General features: G+C 52.7%; 1 protein-coding gene across 7 annotated transcripts; it reads left to right on the top strand.

The window, feature by feature from the left end:
• The first annotated feature begins 5,642 nt into the window (after positions 1-5,642).
• Positions 5,643-16,870, top strand: FNDC4 (fibronectin type III domain containing 4). Of its 7 annotated transcripts, none has more exons than XM_040057774.2 (7): positions 5,643-5,806; positions 9,586-9,683; positions 11,516-11,631; positions 12,111-12,315; positions 13,182-13,271; positions 14,518-14,651; positions 15,612-16,870. In XM_040057774.2, the coding sequence occupies exons 4-7, from the start codon at positions 12,126-12,128 to the stop codon at positions 15,645-15,647; spliced, it is 450 nt and encodes a 149-aa protein (XP_039913708.1). In that variant the 5' UTR covers positions 5,643-5,806; positions 9,586-9,683; positions 11,516-11,631; positions 12,111-12,125; the 3' UTR covers positions 15,648-16,870. The 7 variants fall into 7 exon arrangements, with proteins under 7 accessions (XP_039913708.1, XP_039913706.1, XP_039913705.1 ...); XM_040057766.1 differs by lacking the exon at positions 5,643-5,806 and adding an exon at positions 10,675-11,363; XM_040057767.2 differs by lacking the exon at positions 5,643-5,806 and adding an exon at positions 10,964-11,363 and having other exon boundaries at positions 9,589-9,683.
• The last annotated feature ends 1,431 nt before the right edge of the window (positions 16,871-18,301 follow it).

Raw genomic sequence — 18,301 nt, 5'->3', positions numbered from 1 at the left:
CCCCTCAGTTTCGTAGTTTCTAGGCTAAACAACTCAGGCTAATGTAGGCTTTCACCATAAGTTGCTTTGCCCAGAACTCCCTCTTAAGGGAATTTTATTGGGTTTGCATGGCAGGGTTTTGGTAGAGGGAGGGTTACAGGGATGGCTTCTGTGAGAAGCTTCTAGAAGCTTCCCCCACATCCAGCAGAGCCAAAGCCATCTGACCCCAAGACAGACCTGCCGTTGGCCCAAGCAGAGCCCATCAGCAGTGGTGGCAGTGCCTCTGGGATTTAAGGGAAAAGACTGTGTACAGCATCAGCCAGAGGGAGGAGTGAGGGTATATGAAGGCAATAGCCCTGCAGTCCTCCAGGCCAGTGCAGAAGGAATGAGAGGAGGTGCTTCAAGTGCTGGAGCAGGGATTCTTTTGCAGCCTGTGGGGCCCAGGGGTAGCAGAGACCCACCTGCAGCCACCAGAGGTCCATCGGAGAGCAGAGACCTACCTGCAGCCCATGGAGGAGTCTAAGAGCAGAGGAAGAGTGTGAGGACCCTCCCCTTGAGAAAGAAGTAGTGGCAGAGACATACTGTGATGAATTGATCCCATTCCCTGTCCCAGTGCACTGCTGAGGAGGAGGAGGGAGAGCTGGGGAGTGAAGCTAAGCTGGGGAAGAAAGGAGGGGTGGTGAGAAGATGGTTTTACTATTTGGTTTTATTTCTCATTACCCTACTTGACTTGATTGGTTATAAATTAAACTAATTTCCCAAAACTGAGTCTGTTTTGCCCATGACAGTAAGTGGTGAGTGAGCTCTCCCTGCCCTTATCCTAATCCATGAGTGTTTCATTATACTTTCTCTTTGCTGTCCAGTTGAGGGGGAGAGTGATGGGGCAGCTTTGATGGGCATCTGGTATCCAACCAGGGACATCCCAGTGAGTTTTCCAGCCAGGCTCAGGTGAATTTTCTCCCTCCCTGTAGCCCAAGCCCCTAACTGAGGTACCAGTACTAACAGGCAGATCAGGCATCAGAGCCAGAGCAGGTTTCTGGCAGGCTCTATGCCCATTACAGAGGGCCACAACACCCCCTTTTTGAATGGCAGCTGGTCACTACAGAGCAGCATCTGCTTTGTGGTGCAGTGTTTGTCCAGTGCTCCCATTCTCTTGAGGAGGAGGGTTAAGCTCTCCTGCCTCACGTTTGGTGCTTTGTGCTTTTATCTGAGCAATAACAAATAAACTTCTTTCCATGGAGTGGTCTTTGATAGAGCTGCTCATCAGCTTTCATCAGTTGTGTGTTCACTGGCCATGACAGTGCTGAATATTTTTGCTGTTGATTGACCTGTCAGATCACTTTTCAGCTTTACCAGGCTCTTGGCTTTGGTGGCTTCATATGGTGTAAATGATCTGGGAAAGGGTTGAGTGGTAATACGATTATGAATATATTGACATACTGGAAACCCACATCTCAAACACCATATGCTGTCTAGTTGTCCCATATTAAAAGGGTAAAAAGAAATAATTAGCTGTGAGAGATGACCAGGGTCTTCTGTGTTGCAGATGGTGCAGTACAGATAGATAGCAAACTGATATTACTTTTTTCTTACAGCTAGGAAGGACCAGAAGTAATTGAGCATCTAGTCTAAATGCAACAGATAAATTATTTTTCACAATGCACATAATTACACAGTGAAACTCTTGACTTCACAATACCCTGTGACAATAGAAAATATAAACGTGTTCTTGGGCACCACTGAATTCCCCAAATCCAATTATGCGGCAGATGGTAAAAAGATGCCATCAAAAAATAAATAAACACAAAAGGACAATTGGGGGTTAGTAATGATTAGTGTGTATTAATGATTAGTGTAACAGTGTGTCTTTACTGGAGCCTCAGCCTAGGCCCCAGTCAGCCTCTCCAGTGGAAAAGCTGCTTGGAACAACTTAGGCAAGCAATTGCGCTCTCACATCCACACATGCCATGAGGCTAGTGCAGCAAAAGAGAGCCAAGAAAGCCCTTTGCATAAGATCAAGTTCCAGCAAGGTTTATTCCAGGTGCTAAAGGGGAATCCAGTGCAAAGAAGGGGCAATCATGTGCTTAGCTCAGGCTTGTGTGATTTACAGCATCCAGTGACCTTGTGGCACAGGGGCGGAACTGAGGGCAGGTAAGGTCAGTGTCCTATAGGGAAGAGAGGTCTGGTCAACAGGGTCCCACAACCAATGGATTTACAAGGAAAAAAGAAACCAGGAGAATTTGGGTATCAGGGAGAAGAGACAGGGGTATTACTACAGCGTGTCCTTCCAAGGCCAGAACTTGGGGATTATTTCAATTGGCTTTAGGGACTCCACAGATTAGCAGACTGACTTTCCACATTTAATAAAGTTCATGAAGTGTTGATAAAGCACTGATATCCATAGACTGGTGACAGGTCTGAGCCTGTTCCCTGGCTGAGGACAATAGGGGACTTCCCTGTAGCAGCTTTATAAGAAAATATCTGTGGTTTGCTGTGCCTTTGCCCTCCATTATTATTATCGCAGGGAATCAGTTTGTTAATTCCCATTTCCATGGGAGAGAAATGGAGGATACAGCAGCCAGCACACAAGACCTGACAAAGTGGATGGGAATGAACCCTCACAACAACTTTGGATGTTTCCTTTCAGTGAACGTGGTGACAGCTAATGTGAAGCAGCAGCCAGGAAGCCCTGGAGAGAGGACAAGGTGGGCAGGCACAGGGCTGGCTGGGAGACAGGGTGTGAGGGTGGAGGGGCCAGTCTGGCATTCACACCCTGCCCAGCCCTCCTCTTGTTGCCAGCCAGCAACTGTTTGAAGGGCAATGCTCACCAGGAAAAGGCCATCTGAGTCACAGCTGCAGTTGCCAGCTGCTTCCATAGGCACAGCTAGGTCACAGCTGGCCATAGGAGGCTCTGGAGCAGGGAAAGGGAGCAGCTAGAATATGGGGGAAATAATTTCATGAGTGTTGTGCCCCAGGAGGGGAACAGTCACAGAGATCCTGACCCCCAGGTCAGGACCCAGCTATTGTAGGTCACGTCATGCTTTCACAAATCTGTGAATGCTCACCTCGCACTAGTTAGCAGCTAACTGAAGTTTAGATTAGGGACACAAAATCCATGCATTCTTTGTGGGCTTAATTTAATCAATAACATTTTTACACTACAAAGTATGGGGGAGATTCTGTACAGGGATATCATCACTCCAAACCTTTCCCCGTTGCAGAGGTCAATTCCTGATGTGCTGGAGGCCTTGCTGGTGTATTCCTCTGATGGCAGAGGAAGATGACAGCAGGGTGATGTGATGCAAGTACAGGAGGCTCATGTGTCATGGGCAGGACATTCTCTTGCTGCCGGCACCTCTCCCAGAACCTCATATTTGCTAGGGGCAGGCTGGGACTTTGGAGCCTGCCGGCCAGGCTTTAGAAGTGAGGCTGGGATCTTGAGGCTGCTGCTGGATTTCCCCACTGAATTCTAAGTACAAGGCACTGCATGGCATATAATACAATTTAGATGCATTAGTGCCTGATTTATGACTGCAAATTGAATTTTGCCTGGCCAAAATCCCAAATGCTCAAATGATAATTAAATGTGTGTGGTGAGTTTGCACTCTCAGTATTTATTATTTATAGACTGAACTCCCAAAGCACATCATGCACCCAATGCACAGTCACTGAATTCCCAGGATTGTCCTAAGTGGCACAGCATGTCCTTTCCCATGTCATGCACTGATCTGGCAGGTATGAGGCCTGGGAGTGCCAGCCAGCCAACAGTGATGCCTAGGGTGATCAGACACAAAATCCCCAACCACAGCATAGTTGTCACCCTGTACAATCAGACACAAAATCCCCAATCACAGCATAGTTGTCACCCTGTACAAACAATAGGGCTGCACCCTGAAGCACAGGGAAAGGACACAGAGCCTGAACCACTTTTAAGTAGTTTGGGGGAAGGATGCAGAATAAACTGTCCCACTGTGCTAATGGCCACCTGTTTCTGCTATCAAAAAATGGCATTACTCACGGATACCTGACACTGACAGCGCTGAGCTTTTCAAATAACGTGTCTGAGCACTCCTGTGCAGGCCAGAGCAGTGCTGGGCAAGCCAGGGATTCTTGCCTGGTAGCAAACAGGCTATGGAGCAGTCGCCATTAATACCAACAGCTAGCTCTGCAATAACCAAGTGGTTCTCACAGTGACCGAGTAAGAATGGACCTTGCAGAGAAGACATAACTGGAAAACTGTTCCTGTAAAACCGCTTGCAGTCACAGTTTTACAGTTGCCAGCTCTACCCTTGACCTTCCTGAAGTTCCATTCTCATAATGCAGATAGAGACAGACTTTTGAAACAGGACTCTGCTGGGAAAGCAATATCAGGCTCCCCCTCCTCCTCACCACTGTGGATAGCAGCAGCAATGAAGTTCAGCACAGGAAAGAGGCAGTCCTGACCTGCCAAGAGCATCTGAATAGCAGCACTGAACACCCCAGATGGGACCATTTTGATCACCTCACCTGCCATGCAGCTGCAGAGTTAACGTAAATTCTGACAAGCTTCAGTTTTCGTTTAGCTGGAACTTGCCTTTTGCACAGAGGCACTGCAGATTAAATCCTTTGCATGGCAACATGACTGGCCTGGTCTTCCACAGCTCTCCCCAAGGCACAGACCAATTCTCCTGTAACTAGGAAAAGCCCTTTGAAGTGACCAAGTAAAGACTTTTAGGGGCCCTAAGGGACTGAACTATGGATGTCTGTGCCCACGTTTGCACACATGCACACACCAATGTACTTTTGCTGTGGGCTGACCTCGTCCAGGGCATGGTCTAAGCTGCCACTTGGGTACAGCTATGCTACACAGCAGGACAACGTGGGCTGCAGTCAAGGACATCAGCAGGGCAGAGAGAAGCCTCAGGAGTTCCCAAGTCTGCCCACAACCACAGCTAGGCTGAGCTACCTTAGCAGCCCCTTGGAACCATAGATTCCATCTTGGCTTGACTCCTTTCAGTCTGCATTGCTCACGTAAAGTAGTAGGTTACTGCTGTAAGGTAATGAAGGACGATTTGGGTTAATTTCCTTATTTCTCTACTGCTTCATTAGGCACACCCGGTGCTGCCTTCCCTGGGGATGGGGCAGACCCCATGCCCGTGTCTTCAGGCACACGTGGAGTGTAAGAGCGGCCCCAGGTGCAGAGGAGCTGTGGGACCGTGCTGGGGGCCCCAGCGCGAATGCCGGCATCTGTCGGTGACCGACGGTCGTGACAGCAGCGCTGCTCGCTGCCATACGCGTCAGCGTGGTTCCACGGCCCAGGACTGGTGCCCGCGCGTGGAGAGAGGGGGCGCTGGGCGTTACTAGGGGTACAGCATGGAAATAGTTGGCACTGGGTGTTACTGAGGTGCAGCACGGGGAGAGTGGACGCTCGAGGTTGCGGGTGTGCAGCCCGCGCCGGGGCGTCGGGGGTTGCTGCAGAACGATATCGGGAGCGGCGCAGCCCGGGACGCGGTACGGACGGTTTCGCGGTACAGCTCGGGGGGCTGGGGGCGGTGCCGACCGCTCTGGGTCACGGCTGAGAGGCGGCGCCCGAGCCGCCGCGGTGCCGGAGCCGCTGCGGTGTCGCTCGGGGGCGGGGCGGGCCGGGCCGGGCCGGGCGGCCGTTCCGCGCCCCCCCCGCGCTGCGGCCGGGGCTCGGCCCCGCTCCGTCCCGCGGTGTAGGGAGCCGGGCCGGTGCCAGGGCCGCCGCCCGGCCGGGCCGCATCCCCCACCGCCATGGCCCGAGTCTCGGCGATGATCAGCCCGGTCCTGGTGCTTTTCGGCTGCGACCTGTGTTTCGTGCGAGCCAGTAAGTGCGGCCGGGCCGGGAGGGCACCGGGGCTGCGCGTCTCCGCGGGGCTGGCGGGGATACCCCGCCGGGCGCCCGTCCGTGCCGCGGACTGCGGTCCCCGCCAGGTACCCCCGCCGGCCTCGCTCCATCCCCGGCATCGCCCTTGCCTCGATCCCCGAGGACTCCTCGGACACCCCCGGGGCGCCGGGTCCCCTGTGCCTCGGACCGCGTCGCGTCCCCTCCCGGGGGCTCTCGGGGGCTCCTGGGACGCGGGGAGGAGCGGGCGCTCTGCGGAGCGCGGCCCCCGCGTCCCGTCCTGCCCCGAGGGAGCTCCTGCCCCGGGCAGGGGCGCTCATGGCTGCGCCGGGCTGGGGCCGGCCGGGTGACGGGGATCCTGTCCCTTTCTGCCGGTGTTCGCTGGAACATCGAGGTCAGTGCACGCCAGGAACCGCCGTCCTTGTGTCCTTTGACTCGCCGGGATGGCCCGCCATCAGAGCCATCCTGCTGTCTGTTTGCCTCTCGACAAGTCACTGAGATACCAGATTGAATTGCGACTACCGGACGTGCTCCCCTACATTCTGTTGCAAAACACGTACTGATGGATTCAGGAACAGATGCAATCAGGGGTGTTAAAAAGGGGACGCTTATTTTTAGATGTGAAGTCTGGTGCTTACTCCCTGCTGCAGCAGTAAGTTGGCCAAACATCTAGGTGCCCTTGAGCAGCAGCCCCAAGGGCATGGGCCGGGGGGCAGGGGAGGTCCACTCTCCGGATCACAGCAGGATGGAGAGGGCACCGGTGGAGCTCTGCCCCGTCCCTTGTCCCTCTGCAGCACCACATGTGCCTGCATCCCTTGTGAAGGGTATCTGTCTGGCCCCTTTGCCGACCCATGGAGGCGGGATGCATGGCATATCTTGTCCCATGTCCAGCTGCCCACCAGCCATCCCTTCCACTGGCCACCACCCATCTCTCCTACTGCTCACCGGTCATCCCTCTCACTGCCCTCTGGCATCCCTTCAGCTATCCACTGGCCATCCCTCGCAGTGTCCAGCCACAGGCTGCAGTGCTGCTAGCTCCTATACACAGCCCAGCTCTTCCCACCCCTTAATCAGGCCCAAAAGGAGCACACTGCTGTACAGACAGGACAAAACCTGTGCCAGGCCTTAAGTAAGTGACTGTGCTTTCTGTGGGGGTGCCCCTTTTGTAATATGGCTTTAATAAAAAGTGAAGCTGGATCATTTATAAGTGATGTAGAATCATTAGCAGTTAATGCATTGAGCTAAGCAGTGGCACACTTTTCCCAGAGAGCCCAGCAGCATCTTGACTGTATAGCCAGAATGTGTTGGCTTCAGAGAGCATGCTTTTGGAGCCTTGGCATTCACAGACCTTTATAGCAACAGCTCTGGCACAAAACTGCTCTGATCTCAGCTGCAGAGCAGGCTGGATAGTGTTAGGGAAGATGTGGGGATTATACACAAAGCTGTGTCCTTTGGAGGTCCTGTAACAATTCTGAGGCCTCATCTTGATTTCTGTAGAATCCTGGAATGGTGTGCTTTGGAAGGGACCTTAAAGCCCATCTCAATCTACCCCCCTGGTATGGGCAATGACACCTTCCACTATCCCAGGTTGTTCCAAGCCCTGTCCAGCCTGGCCTTTGACACTTCCAGGGATCCAGGGGCAGCCACAGCTTCTCTGGACAACCTGTGCCAGGGCCTCACCACTCTCACAGGGAACAATTTCTTTCCAATATCCCATCTAACTCTGGCCTCTGTCAGTGAAAAGCCATCCCTTCCTTGTCCTGTCACTTTGTCCGAAGTCCCTCTCCAGCTCTCTTGGAGCCCCTTTAGGTACTGGAAAGGGCTCCAATATCTTATCAGAGCGTTTTCTTCAGGGTGAAAAACCTCAGGTCTCCCAGCCTGTTTCCAGAGCAGAGGTGATCGTGATTAAACATTACTCTGTGTACCTAGGGTGAACTTCTCAAGTTTTGACTTCAGAGGCTTCTTGTCTTGTCTCTTCCCGATGGGTGTGCAAATCCAGTGGACTCAGAAATGTATTTTCTGCGGTTCATTCAGCAGGAAACTGATCAAGGAATACTGGTTCTTCTAATGCAGAAGTGTAGCACCTTGGTCTCCTGTCACACAGGCTCAAGGCTGTTGGCCTGGAGTGTGCATCAGGAGTGCTTAGGATGCACTGACAACCCACATACATTGTGGCTCTGCTATGCCCCCAGGTTCTCTCACCCTTCTACTGCTGGGGAGTGACAGTCCCTGCAGAGGGCCTGTGCAAGCCCTGGATAAATACAGCTGGAACATTTGTCAGACCTGTATGGACTCAGCAGCATGGCTTGTGAATTGATGCAGTGCCTTTGTTCTCAAATCATCAAGTGACTCAGTCCCAGGGCAGTGTCTCAGCATCCCCAGCCTGAAAAACTCAGCTAGGATAGGCTGGGTACCTTGCAAAAGCCTAGAAAATTCTTGAGCAGAGCTGGACAGCTGCTATAAACTCCACCCACAAACTTCTGTGTCACAGAGATATCAGACCCTGTGTTTAATTTCTTCACGTACACTTAAAGGTTGGTAGTCAAACTACCCCCATCACACATATTCAGGACTTTTGCAATTCTGTTAAATGTCAAAAAACCCACCTAATTAATTACTGTTGATGTATCCTGTGAAGCACCATATCCTGTTCTTGTCCCAAGGCCAGCTGGCAGGGTCTGGTCATATCCATGGTATTAAATTCATGAATTCCAAAGAGGGAGGCACATCCGTGCTACCTGTGAGGAATGGTTTTCTGGCTTGTCCTAGCTTCCAAGCCATGCCCAAGAGTGTTTTGGGCACGTACTGGCTGGTGCAAACTAAATCAGATCTTGGACCAATCTCCACCACCGGATTCTTGGGCCATTCTGACCTCATTATGTTTGCTAGCACAAACCTAGCTAGCTACCTAACAGTAGTAACCGAGGACAACTGTTCTTACGCTTGAAGACAAGCAGAAACATGCAGCCCCCCCATACACCCACACTTTGAAATGCCTGTGTCTGGGACAGTGCAAGGGAGCAGTTGTTTGCTGGCTGACAGGATGCTGCCTGAGCTCAGCTGTTAGCTGAGCAGCTGACGTGACATCAGCCGTGGCTGGGGTGGAAAAACAGACAAGGATGGAAAATAGCCCAGTGATAAAGAACCTGGGGGTGCTGGTTGACAGCAGTTAAACATGATCTGGCCAAGAAAGGTAAGAGCATCCTGGCTTGTGTCAGCAGTAGTATGGCAGCTGGACCAGGGCAGTGATTTTCCCCCTGTGCTGGAAACTGCTGAGGCACCTTGAATCCTGGCCACTCACAACAAGAAAGACATTGACGGGCTGGAGCATGTCCAGGGAAGGGAACAGAGCTGGGGAAGGACTGAAGCACAAGTCTGGTGGGTGGCTGAGGGAGCTAGGGGAACTCAGACTGGATAAAAGGAGGCTCAGGGAAGACCTTCTCACTCTGTACAACTCCTTGACAGGATGGTGGAGCCAGGTGGGAGTCAGGCTCTGCTTCCAGGGAACAGGTGACAGGACAAGGGGAAATGGCCTCATTCAGGCTGGGTATTAGGAACAATTTCTTCACTGAAAGAGTGGTTAAGCATTGGGCAGGCTGCCCAGGACAGTGGTGGATTCATCACTCCTGGAAGTGTCCAAGAAATGGCTGGATGTGACACTTTGCAATATGTTTTAGCGGGCATGGGGTTATTTGGTCAGAGGTTGGAGTTGATCTTGGAGATCTTCTCCAACCACAACGATTCTTTAATTTAATCTACAGGAAGCTCAGCTCCTGTGTCGACAGAGCACATACACCCCAGGCAACGGACAAGGCTTGGTCTGCAGCTTTCTTCAGCCTGTTTTGCTGTTGGCTTGTAGGTGAGCAGGGTGTGCATACAGACAAGGCTTAGAGACACCCTCCCTCTTATAGGTTAGTGATGAACCACATCCCCATGGGCAAAACTTTACAGAGACACACTCCTTGTGGGATAAAGAATGTTTGAGTGTGTCTTTGAATCCTTTCCAGTTTTCCAGACTCCTTCTCTGGAGGAAAACAGAATCCTCCGGTGACCCTTTCTCCTGATGGTGTGTCAAACTTCTGGAGACACACTCAGTCCCAAGGTCTCTCTTAGAACATGTCTTCTGGGCTCTCCTCTCTGTTTTAATTGCCCTTGGCAGACCACAATCCTGAATTTCTAAGAGTGGGAACCACAGCCTTCCTCTGTTTTGATCTGAAGCTGGGTATATTCAGATGTGAATGAATACACTTAAATAGCTGGCCTGCAAAAATCACTCTTTTTTGCAGTCACTCTAACTGAGGTTGTTGGTGGTGTCTCGGTTGTCCTTTCTCTTGTTCTCTGGTGCCCTCTGGAATTCTTTTTCTATATAAATCACAGCACTGACCCTGTAGCCCTAGCTGCTACACAGGCATCTTGTAGAAGGGCTCTGACTTATGTATGGGCAGTGAGAACACACAAACAGCAGCCTCAATGTCTTTCATGTGCTCCTGTGTCTAACTTCCAGATAAAATTTGGCTTTTTTGTGCAGGACTGTGTGGGATCCTGTTGTGCTCTTAGTGCTGTGAAATCTCAAAGCAGCAATGGTACAGACCATGGGTCAGTCAGGTTGGCTTTCCATAGAACAGCAATGGCCAAGCATTAGTGCCAGCTTTGCAGCCAATGGCATTGCACTGCTGGTGATGCTTACGATTTTTAGCTTTTTATATTTTTCATATATTTGTGGCCATGTAGATTGTTAATGCATGGTTGTAGCTTCTAGTACTTTTCCTATCTTTCTTCCCTACATTTAGGAACAATAAGCTAACCTTTATAAACACATTCCTAAAAATATTGTTTAATCTTATTCCAAGAAGAGAACCAGCGCCAAGGATGTTCTGTTTTCCAACCGGAATCTGGACCAGGCATAACAAAAGTGGGGCAAGAAAAACATCTGGACTGCTTTCAGTGGGGCAGGACCCCAGGAATTATTACTTAACCAACTAACCTTTTAATTGGACAGTATATGATAAGTATGCTAATAGACTAACCTTATAAAAATTGTAGCTTTACTATACCACATATGATTTTCGTCATATTTTGTACCTTAAAGCTTTCAAGTAAAGGTTTGCTTATATATTCACTCTTAATGTTGTTGGGAAGATCTATTATATTTTCCAGGCTTTACTAGGACAGCCAGCTTTGCCTTTGGCATTGGCCTTTCCCCATGCCCTGGAGCAAGGAGTGATTCCAGGCAGAGGAGATGGCCAGATTGAGTCAGTAGAGTGCGTTTATTCCATGGTGCCCCATTTTTCTGTCACAATCAGTATATCATTGCTGTGTCTGAGCTGCTTCCTACACAGTTCTGGGTGGTGTGCCAGGCATTTGTGCTGTGTCCATCCTTGGGGCAACCCCAGAGCTCTGCACCTGCACGCTCCTCATGCACAGAGTGGGCAGCTGCCTGCCAGCCCGGGAAGCACCGTGCTATGCATGTGTTGCTGCTGGCAGGGCTCAGGCTTCTCCATCTGCTGTGCCACTCATCTCCTGAGGACGGGTTCGCCAGGTAAGGTGTTTCCTGTAGCCCTAGCCAGCATGCTGTCATTGGCAGATGTTGGAGAGGCCCCATGGTGATGTGCAGGGCTGAGCACCTGTTCTGAGACATCTTCTTTTGCCTCTTTCCTGTGCCCCGCCGCGGTCCATGCATGGCTCACCCAGACAGGCCACCGTCCCCTGTCAACGTGACCGTGACGCAGCTGAAGGCAAACTCTGCCACAGTCTCCTGGGACGTACCAGAAGGAGACGTGGTCATCGGCTATGCCATTCTACAGCAGGTATCCATGGACACTGATTACCAGCATGCTCCTATGTCAGTCCTCTGCCACAGTCGGGGGCTCCTCTGGCATCTGCCTGAGGATGTGTCTGCTGATGAGCAGCCCTTGCCAGGGGTGCCCCATTCTGAGCCATCCATCCTGGTGGGAGGCAGAAGACTGTGGGCTGCATTGGGGGTAGTACCTCTAATAGCTTCCCTGGGATTTCTCCAGGTAAGGATGATGCTTCAGCCATGACATAACCCTTCTTTGCTTGCCTTGCTCCACCTATGCAGCCCTGGGTGATGGTGGCTTCTCCTGGGAGGTGCCTGGCTCTCAGGCTATGCGGGCATGCTGAATAGGCAGTGCTGGCCAGTCTGGCCCACCCTGGGGTGGATGGTTGCCTGGGAAGGGAGGAGTGAGGGCATAGCCCTGCAGCTGGGGGCCTGTGCCTGGTGCAGCTGGAAGCAACTCCCAGGGGTGACAGCTCTTCCCTCTGGCAGAGGCAGGATGGGCAGATGCAGCGCTTCATCCGGGAAGTGAACACCACCAACCGTGCCTGTGTGCTGTGGGACCTGGCAGAGGATGCTGACTACATCATCCAGGTGCAGAGCATTGGCCTGTATGGGGAGAGCCAGGCTAGCAAGCGTGTCCACTTCCGCACCCTGAAGGAGACCGACCGCCTGCCTTCCAACAGCTCCAACCAAGGTGAGGCACCTCCTTCCAGCTCGGCCAGGTGCTGCTGGTGGGGTCACACCTGGAGGCCTCTACACAGACAGGCGGGGATTCAGCAACCAGTGAGGAAGGTGCTGGACTGAGCAGCAGGCTGCTGGGGACACACAGGGTTGTACAGGCTGCTGTTGTGTCTTACTATGTGTCCACAATAATGTCCCCAAGCTGTGGTTTGCAGCCCTCCTATCCCAGGTCCTGGCACCTATTCATCTGGGCAGACTGGCCAGGACAGCTGCTGGGGCCTGCCCAGCTGCTGCCTATAGGAAGCCAGTACTGAACAGACTCTCAGATCTCCAAGTCTGCAGGCTACTAAAGGACAAATGACAGAGCACCATGGTCTCCTTTACTGCTCATATCTGTGTTGCCTTGGAGTTGCCTACATGCTGGTCCATGAGAGAGAATTCAGGAATACAAGAGAGATGATGCCCATAGAGGGCATGGGAGTCTGTCTCCAGCAGGAGACAGACCATGAGAGGGGTCTTGAGTATGGCAGGGCAAGCAGATGGGCTGACTTTCCTCAGAACTTGTGTGTTAAATTGACCTCACCCACCCTGGTCGCTGTGTAGAGAGACCTTAGTGATTACTGGCATTGTGCAGTCCCTACATGAACTCAAACAAGCTGTTGGAATCCCCAACTACCTTTGTAGCACGGATGGTTTATCTGACTCAGAAAAGCCACAGGATGCATGTCCTCTCCCCAGACAGATGTCATCCCACACCCTTCCTTGTTTGGAGGAGTTGGGCTTCTCTCCTTTGGAGTTTCTCAAATCCTCCAGTGTTGCTGTAGTGCTGTAGTGGGAGGGTATCTGCTGCCAGCCCTGCTTGGGGTCTCTTCTCTGCAGGTGACATCACCATGGAAGGGCTGGACAAAGATCGGCAGCTGCAGACAGGCGAGATTATTATCATTGTGGCTGTGCTGCTCATGTGGGCAGGTGAGTGCCACAAGCAGTGTTCTGGTGGGCTGAAGCAAAGGTACAATCCATGCTTCACAAAGAGGATGTAGCTCAAGAGAGTGCAGAGGCACGTTGGTGAGGGTCTGGCACCCTTTCTAGTAAGTCCATTGAGCCTCTGTAGGTGCCGGAACCAGTGGGGTAAAAGGAGCAACCACAGCCACTGCTCAGCAGTAATGGCCTGGAGTATGTCAAAGAGCAGGAGACAGAATGGGACCTGGAATTACAGGGTGGGAGCATCCCAAGTGACCATGATGATTGTGTGGCTTGGGCCTTAGATGTTGTGACTGATAATACTACTGCACTTGTTGGTAGAGGCTATGCCTCAGTCTGCTAAAGCTGTAAAGTGGGTGATTTGCTCCTGTACAGCTCAATTAAAGCCAGTGCAGGCAGCAGGCTGCCCTGTGGGAGCATGGGAGCCTAGGCAGTAAGTCAGCTCTTGACTGGTCACGAGCAACCACTATGAATGGGAAGTCATTGATCCCCTGCTCCCTTCCCAGTGAATGTAGTTTTTGTAGTGGCATCTTGCAGAATTTTCTCCTTGCCCTGGCCTTGACACTTTCCCAGGGCACTGGAAAAAAAAAAAATACAAGATGACTGCTGGTAGTTTACACCTGGCATGGGTTGATGTGTCACGATGCTAGCTGGGAGGAGTCAAGCCCAGTCTGTGTGTCCCTGTGTGTTGTCACGCACACGCTGCGGTTGAGTGAGTCCAGAATGGTCACACCTGAGGGCATTGCTCCAGACTCCTGTGTCCAGGGTTCCCAGGTGTGGGACATGCTGCATGAGATGCATGCTGTGAAAACATGACAGAGTGACTGACCCCACAGCCAGTTTGCACAAAGACAAAGGCTGGCTTTTGTGAGGGTCACAACACCAGCTCAGTAACTTTAATGACTTGCTGGAGGAACTCCAAAACCCATGCAGCTGTCCACTGACCTCACTGTCCCTGTTTGAGTACCTCAGCATCTGCCTTTGGTGAGTGCTGAGCATCTCTTGAGTGGCCCAATGGCCTTAGCCACATCCATGCCTGTCTGCCCAAGGAAACTGTCCTGGCCACACATGCAGAGGTACCTGGGGTGGTGCAGGCTGATGCAGGTGGGGCTGTGGGTTTACAGCATCCCAAAGGAGTCCTGGGCACGACTGCCCTGCAGCTGGGATGCAGTGGGGAGGGGAGACAGACGCAGCCACTGTGAGGGAGTCCTTCATCCAGTCTGTCTTTGGGCAGCGGTGATCGCCCTGTTCTGCAGACAATATGATATCATCAAGGATAATGACTCCAACAACAACAAGGAGAAGACAAAGCCGTCCTCAGAGCATAGCACGCCAGAGCGACCGAGCGGAGGGCTGCTGCGGAGCAAGGTGAGTGAGGAGGGCTGTCAGGAGGGATGGCATGTGGTGTCTGCTGGGGCTTGCAGCCTGGACAGTCTGGTTCCCTCCAGAAATGGAAACACCCTGCCTTGTGCTCTCACCCCAAAGACTGAGGGCTTTTATGGTTCAGTGAGCTCTGGCCTCTGGAGCAGTGTGTGTGCCCCATGGGTGATTGCAGGAGAAACATTGGAAGACACAAGATAGAACAGCTGGGGTAACTCTTGCATTGCAAGGTGGTACCTGACCTCTGACTGTAACAGACTGTTCATCATGCCCCTCCAAGGCTGCACCTCTCCTGCACTGATGGACAGGTCTGACTTCTGCCTGTTCAGTCAGGAAGTGGACATGCTAGGCAGCTGTTCTCATGTTCCTGCACTGGTCTGTCACTGCTCACTTTCTGCCTTCACTGCAGCTGGCTCTGGGTCATCACCACACAAGTCATTCCAGAGCCCCTTCCTCACCCTGATGGAAGTGTTATGCCAGGCTGTGGAGGGGGAGGGAGTAGTACCTTCATCTGGCTGTTCCCTCTGCACCTGACATTTCTCCCTTTGCTACCTGCCAAAGACCGTGATTTATACCCCTGATGCTCTAATGGGACCGTGTGTTAGGGTTTTCCTTGTGTCTCATCTGCTGCCTCTGTCAAGGGTGGAAACTCCCCTCACTGTGTTGCCTGACTGCCCACTGATTCCACATCTTGGTTTCCAGCAGATGTCGGGAGCAGAAACTTCCTGTTTGAACTCCAAATCCCCAGTTTCTTTCCTCCAGATTTTTCAGCTTGCTGATTACTCCTTGACAAAGAGATCCCTCCTTTTGGATCCCTACTCCAAACTGACCCTGCTCTGCTGAGATCTGCTAGTCTTGATGCCTGCCACAGGCCAAGGGGCTCTGACATCAGGTCTGATCCCAGGGGTGCAGCAAAGCAGGGTCTTAAAGCAGACTTTTCTCTCATAGAAGAAATCTCCCTCAGTCAATATCATCGAGGTGTAAGTGCAACACCAGCTCTACCATCTGGGATCTTGGGTGTCCTGCCAGAGCCAAAGCAGGCCTTGGAAGAAGAGGCAGCACCAGGCGCGCAGCCTGGAACTCAGCATGCGAAGATCCACGTATCAGAACTCCCGCTTTCCTGAGGGCACCTGTCTGGGAATGTGCATGGAGCCAGCTCCCAAGCCATGCATGCAGAGCATGGCCCTGCCCATCCCACACACCTGGCCCTCCTCCCCTCCCTGTGGGAAATGTGAAGTTGAGGACGGGTGGGGGGCCACACCACTGGCTAGGGTGGGAGGGGGCCAAGGGGAGCCGATGGGCTGATGCACCAGCCTGAGAAGAGGCCACGACCCTGTGCACCGGCTTGGCCAAAGCCCTGGGTGCAGCTGTGGCACTGGACGCATGCCCAGCATCAGGGGGCAGACCTTGCTCTCAGCTGCTTGTTTGGCCTTGGGCATTGCTTACAGAGAGCAGGAGCTGCTCCCCTCAGGGCTGAGGAAACAGGGCGGTGCGGGTATTGCCCCAGCACTGCCAGGAGAGCTGTGGCCAGGTGATGGGGGGGTATGTCTGTGGGGCTGGGCCCAGCCCGCACAAGGGCGAGTGAATTGCTGCTGGAGAACAGGGCTCCACTGCACCCTGTCATGGGCATGCAGGGGCTTCAAATCCTCTGTCTGCTGCAGAGGACAAAGACACAAGGGACAATGAGGAGCTGGTGCTGTCACGGTGCCTGGCCAGCCCCTGCAGCCGGGGCAGGGAGTGCTGGTGGAAGCCCCACAGGGCTGGGGGAGTGGGCAGTGTCAGGGCATGGCTGTGGCTGTGCTGTGTATCCAGCAGGGCTGAGTGCTGGCCATTCTGGCTGTTGGAGGGGAGCTGCCAAGCGCTTTTTGAGTAGCACAGTCTGTGCTGCCTGGAGGAGACAATGTGGTGAGGCCTGCAAGGTCTCGGTTGGGGTGAAACAAGGAGGTTCCCTGCTGCCCTGGCTGCTGCTCTCCCTCCATCCTCTGCTCTGCAGCCTGCCACAGACAGGCTCTGCAGCCCTGGACTCAAGCATCACAGGATCCAGCGTCTTCCAGGAATAAATCTCCCAGTAAAAGCACTTTCAGGACTTTTCCTTCCAGGTGCTGCTCAGCTCCTGCTGCAAGACTAGGCGGGGAAGGGACAGGATAAGCAACTTCTGTGGCAGGGTCTTTTCAATAAAAGCATCCTGGCTCAAAGGCAGCATCAGAGCTGCAGGTCTCTGTGTGTGTCCATGCATGCATCCATGTACAAGTTCTTGAATTCATGTGTCCTGGCCTGTAGGAGACCTGTTCCTGCATGCTGTGCAAGAGCTGGAGGTCCTCCATGGTCACCTCACACCCCTCTGGCCCTTGAGGGAGAGCTGCTGCTGCTGCAGTCTGGGCCATGCGGTGCTGCTGGGCCAGCTGCAGGCTGTCCTACTGAGGGTGACATCATGGCTGCTTCTCTGCAGAGAGCAGAGACATCCCAGCAGCTGGGCCAAGAAGGGGAACAAGGTCTGCCCCTGACAGGCTGCTGGGAGGGGCCTGTGCTGCTCACTGCTCAGGTGAGGAGAGGGGTACCTGAGGAGCAACAACACCATGGTGGTGGGATGCAACTGCTGCTGGGCTGTAACCTGGGCTACAGGGAGCATGGCCACAGCTCCAGAGACACAAATATGTTGTTTTTGCCTGCTAGCTCTTTCTAAGGAGGTACATTAGAAACTAGGGCTGACAGGGGAATACAAGAGTTTTAAGGATGTTCTAGTGCCCTGGAAAATGTTTAGAAGTTCAGTCTTGGAATGTCATAGCAGACATGCCTGCTACCATGAGACTTTTAGCCAGGCCAGAGGCACACACAAAGAATCAAAGAATCAGACTCTGTAGCAGAGTTGAGGAACTAGGAAAGGCACAAAAAAAGGTCAAAATGCAGAGGTTTTGACCAAGTAAAGGAACATAAGTCTGACATTAAATGTAGAATCGGGGTGTGTTGTTGAGGAAAAAGTTCTTCTGGAAAAAAAACAAACCAAACCAAACCCCGTCACCACTTCTTCTCAGACTACAGCAGTGCAGGCAGGGAAGTGCAGAGATGAGTGCTGGAGGCTGCAGGCCTGACAATGACCTGCTCACCCTAACAAGTTACATGTTGCTCCCAGCTGAGGGAGAAAAGGATTGAAACCATATTCAATATGCAAAACCTCAAGTGATAAAAACTCTGCACAGCCCCTGACTGATCCACGGCACCCCAGGCATCCCCAGAGCCTATAGCACTTGCTGGGACACTGACCCTGCCAACCCCAGCTGCAAACAGCAATCAGTGCTCAGCTGGGCTGTCAATGTCACCAGCCTAAAAAGGGCAGCTGTGTGGGGATGCCACAGGAACCCAGCACTGAGGGGCTTGGCCAGAACACAGCTGCAAGCTGTCACTAGCCAAAGAAACCAGACATGCTGCAGCCTCCTCTGCTCCATCTGGGGAGGAAAACCAAGTACATGGCTTGCCTCTGTAGAGCACAGCTGGGGTGCAGCAGGGCACAGACACTTCAGAGCAGCTGGCACACATGGGCTTGTGTCTGCTCTGGCCTCAGCATGGTATCAGGTCTATCAGTGCAGGTGACATTCACAGGTGCTCAAGATACCTGTACAGCCCAGCCTGAACCTGCTCCT

This window comes from Hirundo rustica, chromosome 3 (assembly GCF_015227805.2).
Source record: "Hirundo rustica isolate bHirRus1 chromosome 3, bHirRus1.pri.v3, whole genome shotgun sequence".
NCBI lineage: Eukaryota > Metazoa > Chordata > Aves > Passeriformes > Hirundinidae > Hirundo > Hirundo rustica.
Note: the sequence above shows the minus strand (reverse complement) of the source record. Positions and strands in the feature narration are given on the sequence as shown.